The sequence below is a fragment of the Leucopleurus acutus genome (assembly GCF_964270905.1).
Source record: "Leucopleurus acutus genome assembly, chromosome: 4".
NCBI lineage: Eukaryota > Metazoa > Chordata > Mammalia > Artiodactyla > Delphinidae > Leucopleurus > Leucopleurus acutus.
The window spans coordinates 1,630,881-1,644,639 of record NC_139146.1 but is presented as its reverse complement, the minus strand read 5'-3'; the positions used below and the strand labels follow the sequence as shown (position 1 = coordinate 1,644,639).

General features: G+C 47.7%; 1 protein-coding gene across 2 annotated transcripts in view; it reads right to left on the bottom strand.

Annotated features, from left to right (window-relative positions):
• Window positions 1–209: 209 nt before the first annotated feature.
• Window positions 210–13,759, bottom strand: part of RNF4 (ring finger protein 4) — a 40,957-nt gene continuing 27,407 nt past the window's right edge. For both annotated transcript variants that reach the window (XM_082838352.1, XM_082838353.1), the window contains exons 5-7: window positions 1,823–1,978; window positions 1,069–1,117; window positions 210–463 (exon numbers count right to left, since the gene is read on the bottom strand). In XM_082838352.1, coding sequence (XP_082694478.1) covers window positions 314–463; window positions 1,069–1,117; window positions 1,823–1,978 — 355 coding nt within the window. In that variant the 3' untranslated portion in view covers window positions 210–313. The remainder of the gene's footprint in view (window positions 464–1,068; window positions 1,118–1,822; window positions 1,979–13,759) is intronic.

Below are 13,759 nucleotides of genomic sequence, written 5' to 3'. Positions count from 1 at the left end.
GAAAGAGGCTGGAACCACGATTCTCAATTCCAACGGGCCTGACTCCCTCTCTCCTTGCCTGGAACCAGACCACCCAGAGGAGCAGATGTAGACCCTGGGCTGGGAGGGCCCTGGGCCCAGCTCCACAGCATCAGACTAGAGGTAACAGAAGGATCAAAGACGGGGTGGGAAACGAGAGCAGTTTACATTACAGATGCTGATTCTGAAATAGTCTTTCTGAGCTCAAGAAACTGGCGGCAGATAGCCCACGTAAGGCCGTAGAGAACCCTGCCAGGCTCTGTCTGTCCATCCGTCTCCCGAGCAGCCCAGCACTTCATATATAAATGGGGTGGTACCGCTTGTGGCTGATCTTTTTCCTGCAAGTTGGGCAAGTGTTAGCATTCTTAAGGGAATCACGGAGGCACTGGCTACAGAAGACGTGGCCACATTCTGTAGAAACAATGAGACGTCCATTCTGCACAATCTAGAAAACATAAAAAAGAACAGGCTTCATGTCTGGCCTTGTACCAGAGCAGCGGGAGCCCCCAGAGAATCCACTCCCGCCCGTCTTTGAGATGCCGAAATGAGAGGAGGGGGGCCAAGGGCTGCAGCAGGAAAAGCAGGGAGATGGTCTGAAGAACTAAAGATGCTGCTCTGTAGGCTCAGGCAAGTATGAGCGGTGTCTCTGAAGCCGAGAGCAGAGGCAGCAGCCAGTCTCTGGCAGCGACAGCCCAAGGGGGTTTGACGAACCTCCAGGCACCCAGTGGGGCAGTGCCCTAGGGCCTGGGGCCACAGTGAACACTGGCAGCTTCCAATTAGGCCAGGTAGGGAATACACAGGACTGATGCACAGGGCAGCCCAGAGTTCAAGACTGTAGGGCCCAAAAAGATGGTACCCTCCCCCTTCACAGAGGTGTGCCAAGCCATGTGCCAACCCAAGTGTGACTGCAAAACAGAGGCATCAAAAGCCCACCCAGCGAGGAGTGCTCTCTCATCTAATTCTTTCACTGAAGCAGTTTGAGAACCAGAAACAAATGCTTCAATTTTATTGTTTTAAGAGTTTAAAAGAATACAGAATAAGTTTGCTTACCTCCGAGTACCCGTCCATGCAGATGGGACAACTGACAGTACCAGAGGGCCTAAAATCACAGTGCTCATGTCAGTTCCTCAGCAAACGCAAACATCAATTACTCTTAAGTGGCTTCATGTAAGCAGCCCACATCCCCTTCACAAAAGCCTCCTCTGACCCTGCCTCAGCACAGGCACCCGGGACACTTACAAGACGGCCGGCTGCCCCGACGGGGGTGGGGGAGGCTATGAGAAAGGGGAGGAGAGAGATGGGGGCAAGAGAAGGCACAGGCAACTGGGGCCGCCCTGCCCCCGCCCCGCACCTCTGGCCTGTGCTCCCTCAGAGCCCCCTTCCAGCCTCCCTGTCTGGGGCAGGGGCTGCGCCTAGCACCCCCTTCCTCCAAGGAGTCCTGCTGCAGAAGGCCGGGGGCCGCTGGGTCTGTTCTCCACCCCAGGTGGCGGGGCTTTGCCTTCAGCCTGGAGCTATTCACACCCGCCCAGCCAGTGCCTGGCACGCCCTGGTCACAGTGCGAACAGCTGAGCCCAGCTCCAGATCCACCTGCCACCCAGATGCTACAACAAGCCCTTCTTGAGCCCAGGGCTGAAGGTCAGTGTCTCTAATACCCTGCTTCCTGCCCCAACCTCTCCACTGAAATATGGAGAGGAAGGAAGAGGATCCTCACTCCAGGGACGATGGGGTCCCACAGATCCAGAAGCTTCCCGGCAGAGAGCCTGTCCCCAGCACGGCAGCAGCAGAGCAGCGGGCACGCTGGTACCTGAGTCCGGTAGCGGCCTCCTCCCGGGCATTTCTGGGGGTGTGGGTGGTCACATACACGTCCTTGTCCCTGGGCAGCTCCTCGTCATCACTGCTCAGCACACAGCTGTCGGCGTGTTCCTGGCGCAGCCTCCTGCCGTTCCTCCTTGGCCGCCTCCTTTCTGAGATGTGAGCCCACGTTCAGAGCAGGGCCTCCCAGTCCTACCACCCTCACCACCCACCCTCCTTTCTGACTGGGAAAAGGCCAGTCCCAGCTGCACGGAGACCACCCTCCCATCTTCCCAAGAGAAGAAGCCCCCACCCCTGCTGCGTGCAGATGCCCAGGGGGACGTCTCCTCAGCAGGAAGGGGACTGACTGCAGGCGTGAGCAGCAGCATCCCGGGAGTGTTCCCACACCTACAGAGCTGGCAAGGCCCGAGGCCCTGCCACCGCACCCTCGTCAGTCCTCTACCCAAACCCAAGGAAGGAGAGGAAACCACTCACCTTCAACAATCTTTGAAAAAGGAGAAAAACAAAAGAGAAATACACAATTAATTTGACATAAAATATTCTGTATTCTTTTAAACTCTTAAAACAATAAAATTGAAGCATTTGTTTCAAATGCAAAATCCTCGGGAGCAGCAAAGCCTCCCAGCAGCTGACACACTGTGCCCCAGCCTGCAGGTGTTTAGTGAGTCTCTGGGAGCTGCGTGACCTGGGGAAGTTCCATACCCTCAGGAACTGCCAACTTCCTCTTCTGAAAAACAGCGCCCCCTCGCTGCTGTGAGAACTAAGTGAGATCACAACGATGCCACAGGGCACCAGTGGCCTGAAGCTCCCAACCAGCTCCACCCGTTCTCCTTGTCTTCACTCCACGTGGGCTACTGCCGGAGACGGAGCCTTTACTGGCAGAAGGGTTTGCAGTGCTTAATACTTTATTAAAAATAATTAAACAGCTGAAGTAGGCCATGCAGGGACTACGGAGAGTAGCATACACCAAGGACTGAGATCAATCCAATCCTGTGTTCGAGGCCTACAGAAAGAGCTAGTGAGAACCTGACAAGCCCATCGCCTGACTACAGGCACACCTGTGCTTTGCTTTACTGCGCTTCACAGATACCGCGTTTCGTACAAATTAAAGGTTTGTGGCAACCCTGTGTCAATCAAGTCTATTGGTACCATTTTTCCAACATCATTTGCTCACCTCGTGTCTGTGTCACTTTTCAGTAATTCTCACAATATGTCAAACTTGTTCATCATTATTATATTCGCTATGGCTATATGTGATCGGTGATTTCTGATGTTACTACTGTAATTGTTTTGGGCACCGTGAACCTCACCCATACAAGACGATGAATTTAATTGATAAATGTGTGTTCTGACTGCTCCACAGAACAACTCTTTCATGACTCCCTCCCTCTTTTTGAGCCTCCCTACTCCCTACACACAACAATATTGAAATTAGGCCAATTAATAATCCTACAATAGGGACTTCCCTGGTGGTCTAGTGGTTGGGACTCTGCCCTCCCAAAGCAGGGGGCCCGGGTTCGATCCCTGGTCAGGGAACTAAAGCCTGCATGCTGCAACTAAAACAGCCCGCGTGCCGCAACTAAGACCCAGCACAGCCAAATAAATAAATGAATAAATAAATATTAAAAAATATATATCCTACAATAACCTCTAAGTCTTCAAATGAAAGGAAGAGCTGCACATGTCTCACTTTAAATCAAAACCTAGAAATGATTAAGGTTACTGAGGAAGGCATGTCAAGCTGAGACAGGCCTAGAGCCAGGCCTCTTGCGCCAGTTAGCCCAGTCGTGAATGCAAAGGAAAAGCTCTTGAAGGAAATTAAAGTGCTACTCCAGTGAACACACAATGATAAGAAAGTGGAACAGCCTTATTGCTGATGTGTAGAAAGTTCGAGTGGTCTGGATAGAAGATCAAACCAGCCACAACATTCTCTTAAGTTGAAGCCTAATCAGAGAAAGGCCCTAACTCTCTTCAATTCTATGAAGGCTGAGAGAGGTGAGGAAGCTGCAGAAGAAACGTCTGAAGCCAGCAGAGGTTGGCTCATGAGGCTGAAGGAAAAAAACCGTCTCCATAACACCATATTGCAAAGGTAAGGCAGCAAGTGCTGGTGTAGAAGCTGCAGCAAGTTATCCAAAATATCCAGCTAAGATCATTAACGAAGGTGGCTACACTGAACAACAGATTTTCAATGTAGACAACAGCCGCTATTGGAAGAAGATACCATCTAGGACCTTCATAGCTAGAGAGGAGAAGTCAGTGCCTGGCTTCAAAGCTTCAAAGGACAGGCTGACTCTCTCCTTAGCTGGTGACTTTAAGCTGAGGCCTTTTAAGTGCTCATTTACCATTCCAAAAGTCCTAGAGCCCTTAAGAATGGTGCTAAATCTACTCTGCCTGTGCTCTACAAATGAAACAACAAAGCCTGAATGACAGCACATCTGTTTACAAAATCGTTTACTGAATATTTTAAACTACTGAGACATACTGCTCAGAAAAAAAGATTTCTTTCACAATATTACTGCTCGCTGACAGTGCACCTGGTCAGCCAAGAGCTCTGATGGAGACGGACAATGAGATCAGTGATGTTTCCAGGCCTGCTAACACAGCATCCATCCTGCAGCCCACGGATCAAGGAGTCATTTCAACTTTCAAGTCTTATAATTTAAGAAATATATTTTGTAAGGATAGCTGCCATAGACAGTAATTTCTCTCATGGATCCAGGCAAAGTAAACTAAAAACCTTCTGGAAGGGGTTCACCATTCTAGATGCCATTAAGAACACTTGTGATTTCACGGGTGAGGAATTTGGAAGAAGTTGATTCCAACCCTATCAGATGACTTTGAGGGGTTCGAGACTGCAGGGGAGGAAGAAGCTGCATCTGTGGTGGAAAAAGCAAGAGAACTAGAGTTGGGAGTGGGGCCTGCAGACGGGGCTGAGCTGCTGTAATCTCCAAGTGAAACGTGAACAGGTGACGACTTGCTCCGTGCGGATGAGAAAGTGGTTTCTTGAGATGGAAGCTACTCCTGGTGAAGATGCTGTGAAGATTGTTGAAATAACAGGGAAGAATTAGAATACCACATAAACTTAGTTGGTAAAGCAGCAGCAGGGTTTGAAAGAAATTCTGCTATGGGTAAAATGCTGTCAAACAGCATTGCTGCTACAGAGAAACTGTTCATGAAAGGAAGAGTTGATTAATACAGCAACTTCATCGCTGTCTTCTTTGAAGAAATTCTCACAGGGCCCCCAGCCTTCAGCAGCCACCGCCCTGATCAGGCAGCAGCATCAACATCGAGGCCAGACCCTCCACCTGTAAAGAGATTACAACCTGCTGAAGGCTCAGATGATGGTTAGCACTTAGCAATAAAGTACTTTTAAATTAAGGAAGGCAAGGGCTTCCCCGCTGGCACAGTGGTTGGGAGTCCGCCTGCCGATGCGGAGGACGCGGGTTCGTGCCCTGGTCTGGGAGGATCCCACATGCTGCGGAGCGGCTGGGCCCGTGAGCCACAGCTGCTGAGCCTCTGCTCCGCGATGGGAGAGGCCACAGCAGTGAGAGGCCCGCGTACCGCAAAAAAAAAAAAAAAAAAAGAAAAAAGAAAGAAAATTAAGGAAGGCAAATTGTCATAATGTGCGATTGCGCACTTAATAGACTGCAGTATAGCACAAACAACTTTTTTACATGCACTGAGAAACGTACTCACTGTACTACGGTGGTCTGGAACTGAGCCCACCATCTCCAAGGTGTGCCTGTACTCAGAACTTGTTAAGATTCTTTTCTGCAACAGTTTCAAACCTGTCAAGTCAGCTCTCTCACTGAGCTACTACCTGTCTGTCTACACCATCACCAGTAGCACCCCTTTTCCCTCTCGCTTGTGTGTGTGATCAGCTACTTCAGGAGAGCTCTCAGGATTGCTGTTGAAAGCCCTGCTGCCACCTCTCCTTGGCTGCCCCCGTGTTCAGGGGCACAGAGGCTGACCCTTTCTGGCATGCCATCCTGCCCCGCAGAGATGGGAAGCTCAACTCTATTCCAACTCCCTTGCAGTGGGGATTCTAGACACGAACTAAATTCCCTCAGTGAGATACACTCATGCTATTTGGAGGGCAGAAGGGTAGAGGACAATTTCAGCTGCTGTAGGTGGACACAGATGCGGGGATCAAGAGGCAGTCGTGGCCGAGGCTGCAATGTCCAAAGCCCAGGTCTGTCCTCCCAAGCAAGAAAACACAGTAGCATTTCCTTGAGCCCAAAGAGATTAGTACAGGTGGTAGCTGCCCCCTCCCATCCTTCTGCTTGGAGCGGAGGTAGCAGATCCCATGGTGCGTCAAGGCTGAGATGTCCGGAGTTATTCCTAGACACCTGCTCCTCCCGCCTTTACAACACCATGAAGCAATTCCTCCCGTGTATTTTTTTTAATTAATAAATTAATTTATTTATTTTTGGCCGTGTTGGGTCTTCATTGCTGTGTGCGGGCTTTCTCCAGTTGCGGCGAGCAGGGGCTACTCTCCGTTGCCGTGCGCGGGCTTCTCATTGCGGCGGCTTCTCTTGTCGCGGAACACGGGCTCTAGGCACGCAGGCTTCAGTAGTTGTGGCACACAGTCTCAGTTGTGGCTCACGGGCTCAGCAGTTGTGGCTCGCGGGCTCTACAGCGCAGGATCAGAAGTTGTGGCGCACGGGCTTAGTTGTTCCCGCGGCATGTGGCATTCTTTGCGGACCAGGGATCAAACCCGTGTCCCTTGCACTGGCAGGTGGATTTTTAACCACTGCCCACTGCCACCAGGGAAGTCCCCCTCCCATGTATTAAAATCCATTTCTGCTCCAGAATAAGTAGAGCGGATTTCGGTTTCTCCAGCCTCAACCCTGCCAAATACAAATGGCCATCACAGGAAGGAAGAAGGTCTGAGCATAAAGATCTTCATTTTGCAGATGAGAAGCCACTGAAGACACTTCCCCTTCCCCCCAGAAGAAGCTGGAAAGTGTGACTATGAAACTGGCGACAGTCAACTTCATCACCAGGACCATGAACTGGAAGACAAGCTTGGGCTGGCAGAAGGTGCTGTTCATATGAAGCCTATAAGGGGAGCTCTGAAGTTAGCCAAGAGCAGAAGGAAATTCTGCTGTGGGCAGGGAAGACCCCAGTTTTCCTCCACTCCAACACTGCTTTTACTGCCCTTTGCCAAGAAGGACCACTGACCAGGTGTGGATGCACCTGGAAGGAATGTGACGCCCCTGGGTCCCAGGCCACCAGAATGTGGCAACCAGGTCTCCACAGGCTCTTGTGAGCCAGACCCAGCTCGCCTCTTGGCAGTGCCAAGCTGAGGCCGGACCTGAACACTGAGCCCCCAGGAAAGTCCCAAGGCCCAGGATGCTGCTGGCACAACGGCAGGTGCTCCATACTTAACTACTAGGTAAATGAATACACGGTGGCCAGAGAGCCTCCTTCACTGGTGATGACTCTGTCCCCATCCATGTTCAATGGAAGAACAGCTCAGAGATGAGGCTTCTTGCCCAAAGGGCAGAAAAGAATGGCACCACAGCCTGGCCTCCAAGCTCCATGACTTCCGGTGACCCGGAGCCACCTCCTAGCTGATGGAGGTGAGATACTATCACTGGTATTCCCTCCACCCAGCAGCCAAGTCACAACAAATCGAGAACTCTGGACTTCCCTGGTGGCGCAGTGGTTAAGAATCCACCTGCCAATGCAGGGGACACGGGTTTGAGCCCTGGTCCAGGAAGATCCCACATGCCACAGAGCAACTAAGCACGTGTGCCACACTACTGAGCCTGCGCTCTAGAGCCCGCAAGCCACAACTACTGAGCCCACGTGCTCTAGAGCCCGCAGGCCCAACTACTGAAGCTTGCGCGCCTCAAGCCCGTACTCTCCAACAAAAGAAGCCACTGCAATGAGAAGCCCGCACACTGCAACAAAGAGTAGCCCCTGCTCGCCGCAACTAGAGAAAGCCCGTGCACAGCAGCGAAGACCCAACACAGCCAAAACAAAAACAAACAAACAAACAAAAAAATCAAGAACTCTGCAGGTGTTCTGGAATGTCCCTTCCCCGTGGTCATAGCTCTGCAGGTAACAAAGTGCTTACCTAGCACAAGAGACAGAGGTGGGGAGAAGCACTGGGGCTTCAGAAATGTTGACTCCAGGAGTAAACAGATGCAAATAGGAATAATACCAGCTCTTGGACCTCTCATCTGGCTGAGAGGCCTTTCAAAGAAACAAAATACCAAAGGGAAACAATTCCCCAGTCCCCTAGTATGTACAGCCAAATCAACACTGTGAAAAACTGGCTCAAGCTCAGACCACACATTCCACCCCACCTTCAGCCTGGCTTCTCCTTCCTGACTCTAGAATAAACTACAGGCAGTGTGTCAGAGACAAACACGTGGAGACATGTGGAGCATGAACAACCCACAGCAGCACCGGCGCCGCCTGCCTCCACACCCGGGCACACTGACTCCATGTCAGGCACCCAGAACCCCGGTGGGCTTCTGAAGCACAAGTGAGCCTCAGAACCCCTGCAAACAGTGACACCTGTGTCACAGACTCCTGGTCAGTGGGGCAGGATAAGCCTTTCTTCTTCTACTAGTGGACAAAACGCTTGGCATTCTTAGGGCTACAGCAACATGCTGGGGTTAAACAACAGAATGGAACCAAGTAGCAGGGTCCCTGGGGTCCTCTGCAGGCAAGCTGACCTCTGGCATTCCCAAGAAAGCTCACCCAGCTGGGAGCTCAGAGAGCCGCTTGCTCTAAGTGACCTTCCTAGGCAGCACGGCACATCATTCCACTGGAAGGAACAGCCACACGCAACCACCGTGCCCACGAAGGATACGCCTCACATCCAACAGGTGCTCGCATCACACAATTACAGAGTACTTTTACTGTAGCACCGCCACGAGCACCAGGAAGACTGTGCTGACGTGAACATCCCAGTCGAGTGAGCAATCATGTCGGATTCCACGGACAACTGTTTCACTTCCCCAATTCTGGGATACGATGTCTGGGCTCTTCTTCCTTCATATATAATTACACTGGTTCATTCACTCATTCTAGCAGTCACTGTGTACCTCTCATGCCCTTTACTACTCCCAGCCAGAGACGGACCAGGCTCTGTCCCTGCCCGTAAGGCTTCACCAAGCAGACCCTTTCAACAGTCTCATAAATCATAAACCAGGTGAGGTACAGAGTATAACACAAATAGCTCTATACATTAGTACACTATGGGAACAGAACAAAAAAAGATTCCAGGAAAACCAACCTGACTTTAAAAGAAACAATCTTTTGAAATTCGATGAAGGAAAATAGTCCAAGCAAGTCCCATTTTTAATAACTTTCCCCTGGAAGACTCAGTTTCTTAACGAGAGGAGTGAGTCTCTTTTCCATCACTGCATGACTTCCAGCTGGAACAGAGACTGGCGTACTGCAAATGCTCATGAAAAGTGGTCTGAAAATTTTAATTCATCTATCAAACCAGATAAGAAAGCAGAAGGATGGGACTTCCCTGGTGGCACAGTGGTTAAGAATCCGCCTGCTAATGCAGGGGACACGGGTTCGAGCCCTGGTCCGGGAAGATCCCACATGCCGCGGAGCAACTAAGCCCGTGTGCCACAAATACTGAGGCCACGTGCTGGAACTACTGAAGCCTGCACACCTATAGCCTGTGCTCTGCAACAAGAGAAGCCACCATAATAAGAAGCCCATGCACCGCAAAAAAGAGTAGCCCCCGCTCGCCACAACTAGAGAATGCCCATGCACAGCAACGAAGACCCAACACAGCCAAAATTAAATAAATAAATTAATTAAAATAATGAAAAAAGAAAGAGAGCAGAAGGATGGAAAACAAGCAGAGACTTCCAATAAATGGCAGGCTGGTATTTCCATCCATTTTTCCACTGAAAACAACCAAAAACAAGATAAAACATACATATTTTTAAATAAAGAGGTATCAAAAAAAGAGAAGAATTCGGTCAACAGTATAGGGAATACAGTAACCCAGAGGGAAAAAAAGCACAGAGAATTCTTAAAAAATTGAAGCCTACTTTTGAAAGCCCCACAGAGAAACCAAAGCCCAGGCAGGAACCATGGGGGCAGGTTATCTAGTGAAGGCCAGCCATCGGGGGCAAGCCAGGCTTAAAGCAAGACCCAGTAAGTATCAAAGAACTGACATACAGAATGTTATTTTCTGACCAATACTGCAAGCAATCAATAACAAAAAGAAAGTACCCATATATTTGGAAGTTAAAAAATATAAATTTGATAAATATGTTGAATTAAACATAAAGTACCAGTAACATAATTTGTAAGATATAGCTAAAGACAGTATAATCTTTAATGCATTTATTGGAAAAGAAATGATGAAAATTAGAAAAACAGCAAAATAAACTCAAACAAAGAAAGGAATAATCAATGAATGAAAAACTTACAAGAGAAAGGATCCACAAAGCTAAAAGTTGGTTCTTTGAAAGATCTAATAAAGCTCTGGTGATACTAATCTAAAAAAATAGAAAACACAAATAACCAGTATCAGAAATGAAAAAGGAGACATCACTATAGATTCCACAGAACACAAGACATTATGAACAAATTTATGCAAATAAAAGTGAAAACTTTAGATGACATCAACAAATTCCTAAAAAATGTAATTACCAAACCCTATTAAAACTCTAGGTTATGTACTTCACTGTCAAGTTCTAACAAACATTCATGGAAGAAATAGTCCAATCTTACAAAATCTTCTGTGGAACGGAAAAAAAGGTGTCCAACTCACTTTGTAAAGATACCAATATGCTGATACCAGAACTCTATAAGGAAAAATTACAGACCACCAATCTTACTCATAAAAACAGAGGCAAAATTATATATGAAACATTACCAAACCAAATCTAGCAACATAAAAAGATAATGCCATGACCACAATGCTTAAGTGGTTTAACACTAGAAGCAGGGGAAAAAGCAACATTAGATGAAATTGTTAAATTTCGACATTGATTCAAGATGAAACTTATAGCCAAACAGGAAATAGAGAAACTTTTCCACTCTGGTAAAGGATATAAACAAATCGAAAAAACTTAGAGCAGAAGTCTTATTTAATGGTGGAACTCTGAAAAGACTCTTTCAGATTTAGAATGAAACAAGAATGTCAATGACTGTCACCATTTTTATTCAGCCAGTGTTGAATTTTCTAGCCAGTGTGTTAAGGCCAAGGAAAAAAAAAAAGGAAAATAGAGAAGAACCAAAACTTGTTCTGTGTACACAGAAATTCAAAGATTTACATATTAAAGGCTTCCCTGGTGGCACAGCAGTTAAAAATCCACCTGCCAGTGCAGGAGACATGGGTTCGAGCCCTGGTCTGGGAAGATCCCACATGCTGCGGAGCAACTAAGCCCGTGTGCCACAACTACTGAGCCTGCACTCTAGAGGCCGCAAGCCACAACTACTGAGCCCGTGGGCCACAACTACTGAAGCCTGCACACCTATAGCCTGTGCTCTGCAACAAGAGAAGCCGCCTCAATGAGAAGCCAGCGCACCGCAACAAAAGAGTAGCCCCCGCTCACCGCAGAGAAAGCCCGCACACAGCAACAAAGACCCAATGCAGCCAAAAATAAATAAATTAAAATAAATTAAAAAAAAAGATTTACAGATTAAGAACTGTTGTACTAAAAAAAAGAAAAACCAATTGCATTTCTTTATATTAGCTAATAATAAAAACAAAAAAGTGAAAATTTTAAACACCATTTTTTTATAGCATCCTAAAATACTATGTACCTAGAAATAAATCTCTAACAAAAGACTTGCAAAATCACTCCAGGGAATATTATAAATCCATACACAAAGGGCTTTCCTGGTGGCGCAGTGGTTAAGAATCCGCCTGCCAATGCAGGGGACACGGGTTCCAGCCCTGGTCTGGGAAGATCCCACATGCCGCAGAGCAACTAAGCCCACGTGCCACGACTACTGAGCCTGCGCTCTAGAGCCCGCGAGCCACAACTACTGAAGCCCGCGTGCCTACAGCCCGTGCTCTGCAACAAGAGAAGTCACTGCAATGAGAAGCCCGCGCACCGCAACGAAGATCCAATGCAGCCAAAAATAAATAAAAATAATTAAAAAAAAAAACATACACAAAACTCATATAGATTATAGACCTAAATGTGAAATGCAAAACAGTAAAACTTTTGGAGTAGAGGAACATATTTTTATGGTATGGGATTTTCATCAACAAATTGATAAGTTGAACTGTATTAAAATTAAGAACCTCTGTACATAAACCAAAAAGAGAAAAGACAAGCCTCTGAGTAGCAGATTCAAAACACAACTAATGGCAGGCTCATATTTAGAACTTATAAAGAATTCCTAAAAAATGAGACAAGGTCGACAATCACACAGAAAAATGAGTAGAAAAAAAGACTCAAGTGTTTTAAAAAAAAGATTGCAACAGGCAATTCGCCAAAGAGGAAAATGAAACACCACTAAACATGAAAAGATGTTCAACCCCACCACTGATGGGAAAACACACATTAAAACCATGTGGGGTACTCTAGACAACACCAGACTGGCTAAAGGTTACAGTGGCAGTGAGATGTGGAAGAACCTCCAGCACTGGTAGGAGCATCAACTGGTACATCCTCTCTGGAGAACAGCTTGTCACTATCTAGTGACAATCAAAGATATACATACCCTAGGACCCAGCAGTGACGGCCTTTTTTGGGTACGCAATGCCAAAAATAAGTTAAATTTTGAGGGAAAATATTAAAGCAGAGATGTACAAGGTCTCATTGCACCTTACAGCTTTTAAGGCTTCTCCTAATTCATCAGGGGTTTAGGATTCCTTAGAGTTAGAATAACACAGCCTGTGTAGTTTCTCATCCAGTCTTAAGAGGGTTCACAAGAGTTCTAACGTTGTCCCTGGATCCTGGGATGTAAAAGATGCAGAGCTACTCCCAGGTGATATTCAGGTGGTACACTTAAGCCTGTCCCCCTGCATTCTGGCCGAACTGGTACGATTACCCCAATTTGGGAAACGATATATTTATTCATTTCATACTCTCCTGTAGGCGGGGCCTGAGGTAACCCTAAACTTGTAATTCCTCTAATAGATGCTCCTTGATAAGCTAATAATACTATTAGGTTTTCCAAGTAGATCTGCTTTAGAGAGTGAGAATTTCAGTCTCAGGTATACTTCTCACTGTAAATTTTAAAACTGGCATTTGGATTTATTAAACACCAATAAAGAATGAAGGATGATTAGAATAAGGGGTGCTATTAAGTCCAAAACAATTATTCCATGTCTGGGGCCACTGAGGCCATGGGAAGGTAAGTCCTCCGACCAAACTGGCCAGTGCCTCTGGGACAAGAAGCGAGGACTCCTTCTCAAGTTAGCCTCCCCTTCACCTATCCACCTGCCCCTGGCTATCCACCCACTCCCAGGGCAGCTCCCCCAACTCTAGCATTCCCATCCTGTTGTCTCTCAATGACTCTCCACACCCAGAGAAACAGGAAGAAGGCTGGAAAGCTCAGAAAAGAAGCCCATGTAGGGAGGGCAGACTGGCCATCAAAACAAAACCAAGGCGTAAAAGGGGACATGATGACATGGGTCTGGCACCCAACAGAAGCCAATCCTTGTCTCCTTGAGGGCAGAAAATGCAGTCTTGTGAGCAGAATCCCGGCCATCTCCCAGGGCCTGGCACACTGCAGGTGGACACTGAATACTGGAGAAATTAAGGACTAGCAGCACTTTGAAGTGTTAATCAGCAACTGGGCTGAGGCTCCAGCCACGGTACCAAATCAAGCTACCTTTCCAGAACCTGCGGGAGCCCGCAGGGAGCAGCAGCAAAGCTGTATGTGTGGGCTTGGCTAAAAAGTTCATTCGGGTACTTTCCCATTAGATGTCACGGAAAATCCGGAACGAACTTTTCAGCCAACCCAATATGTGTGT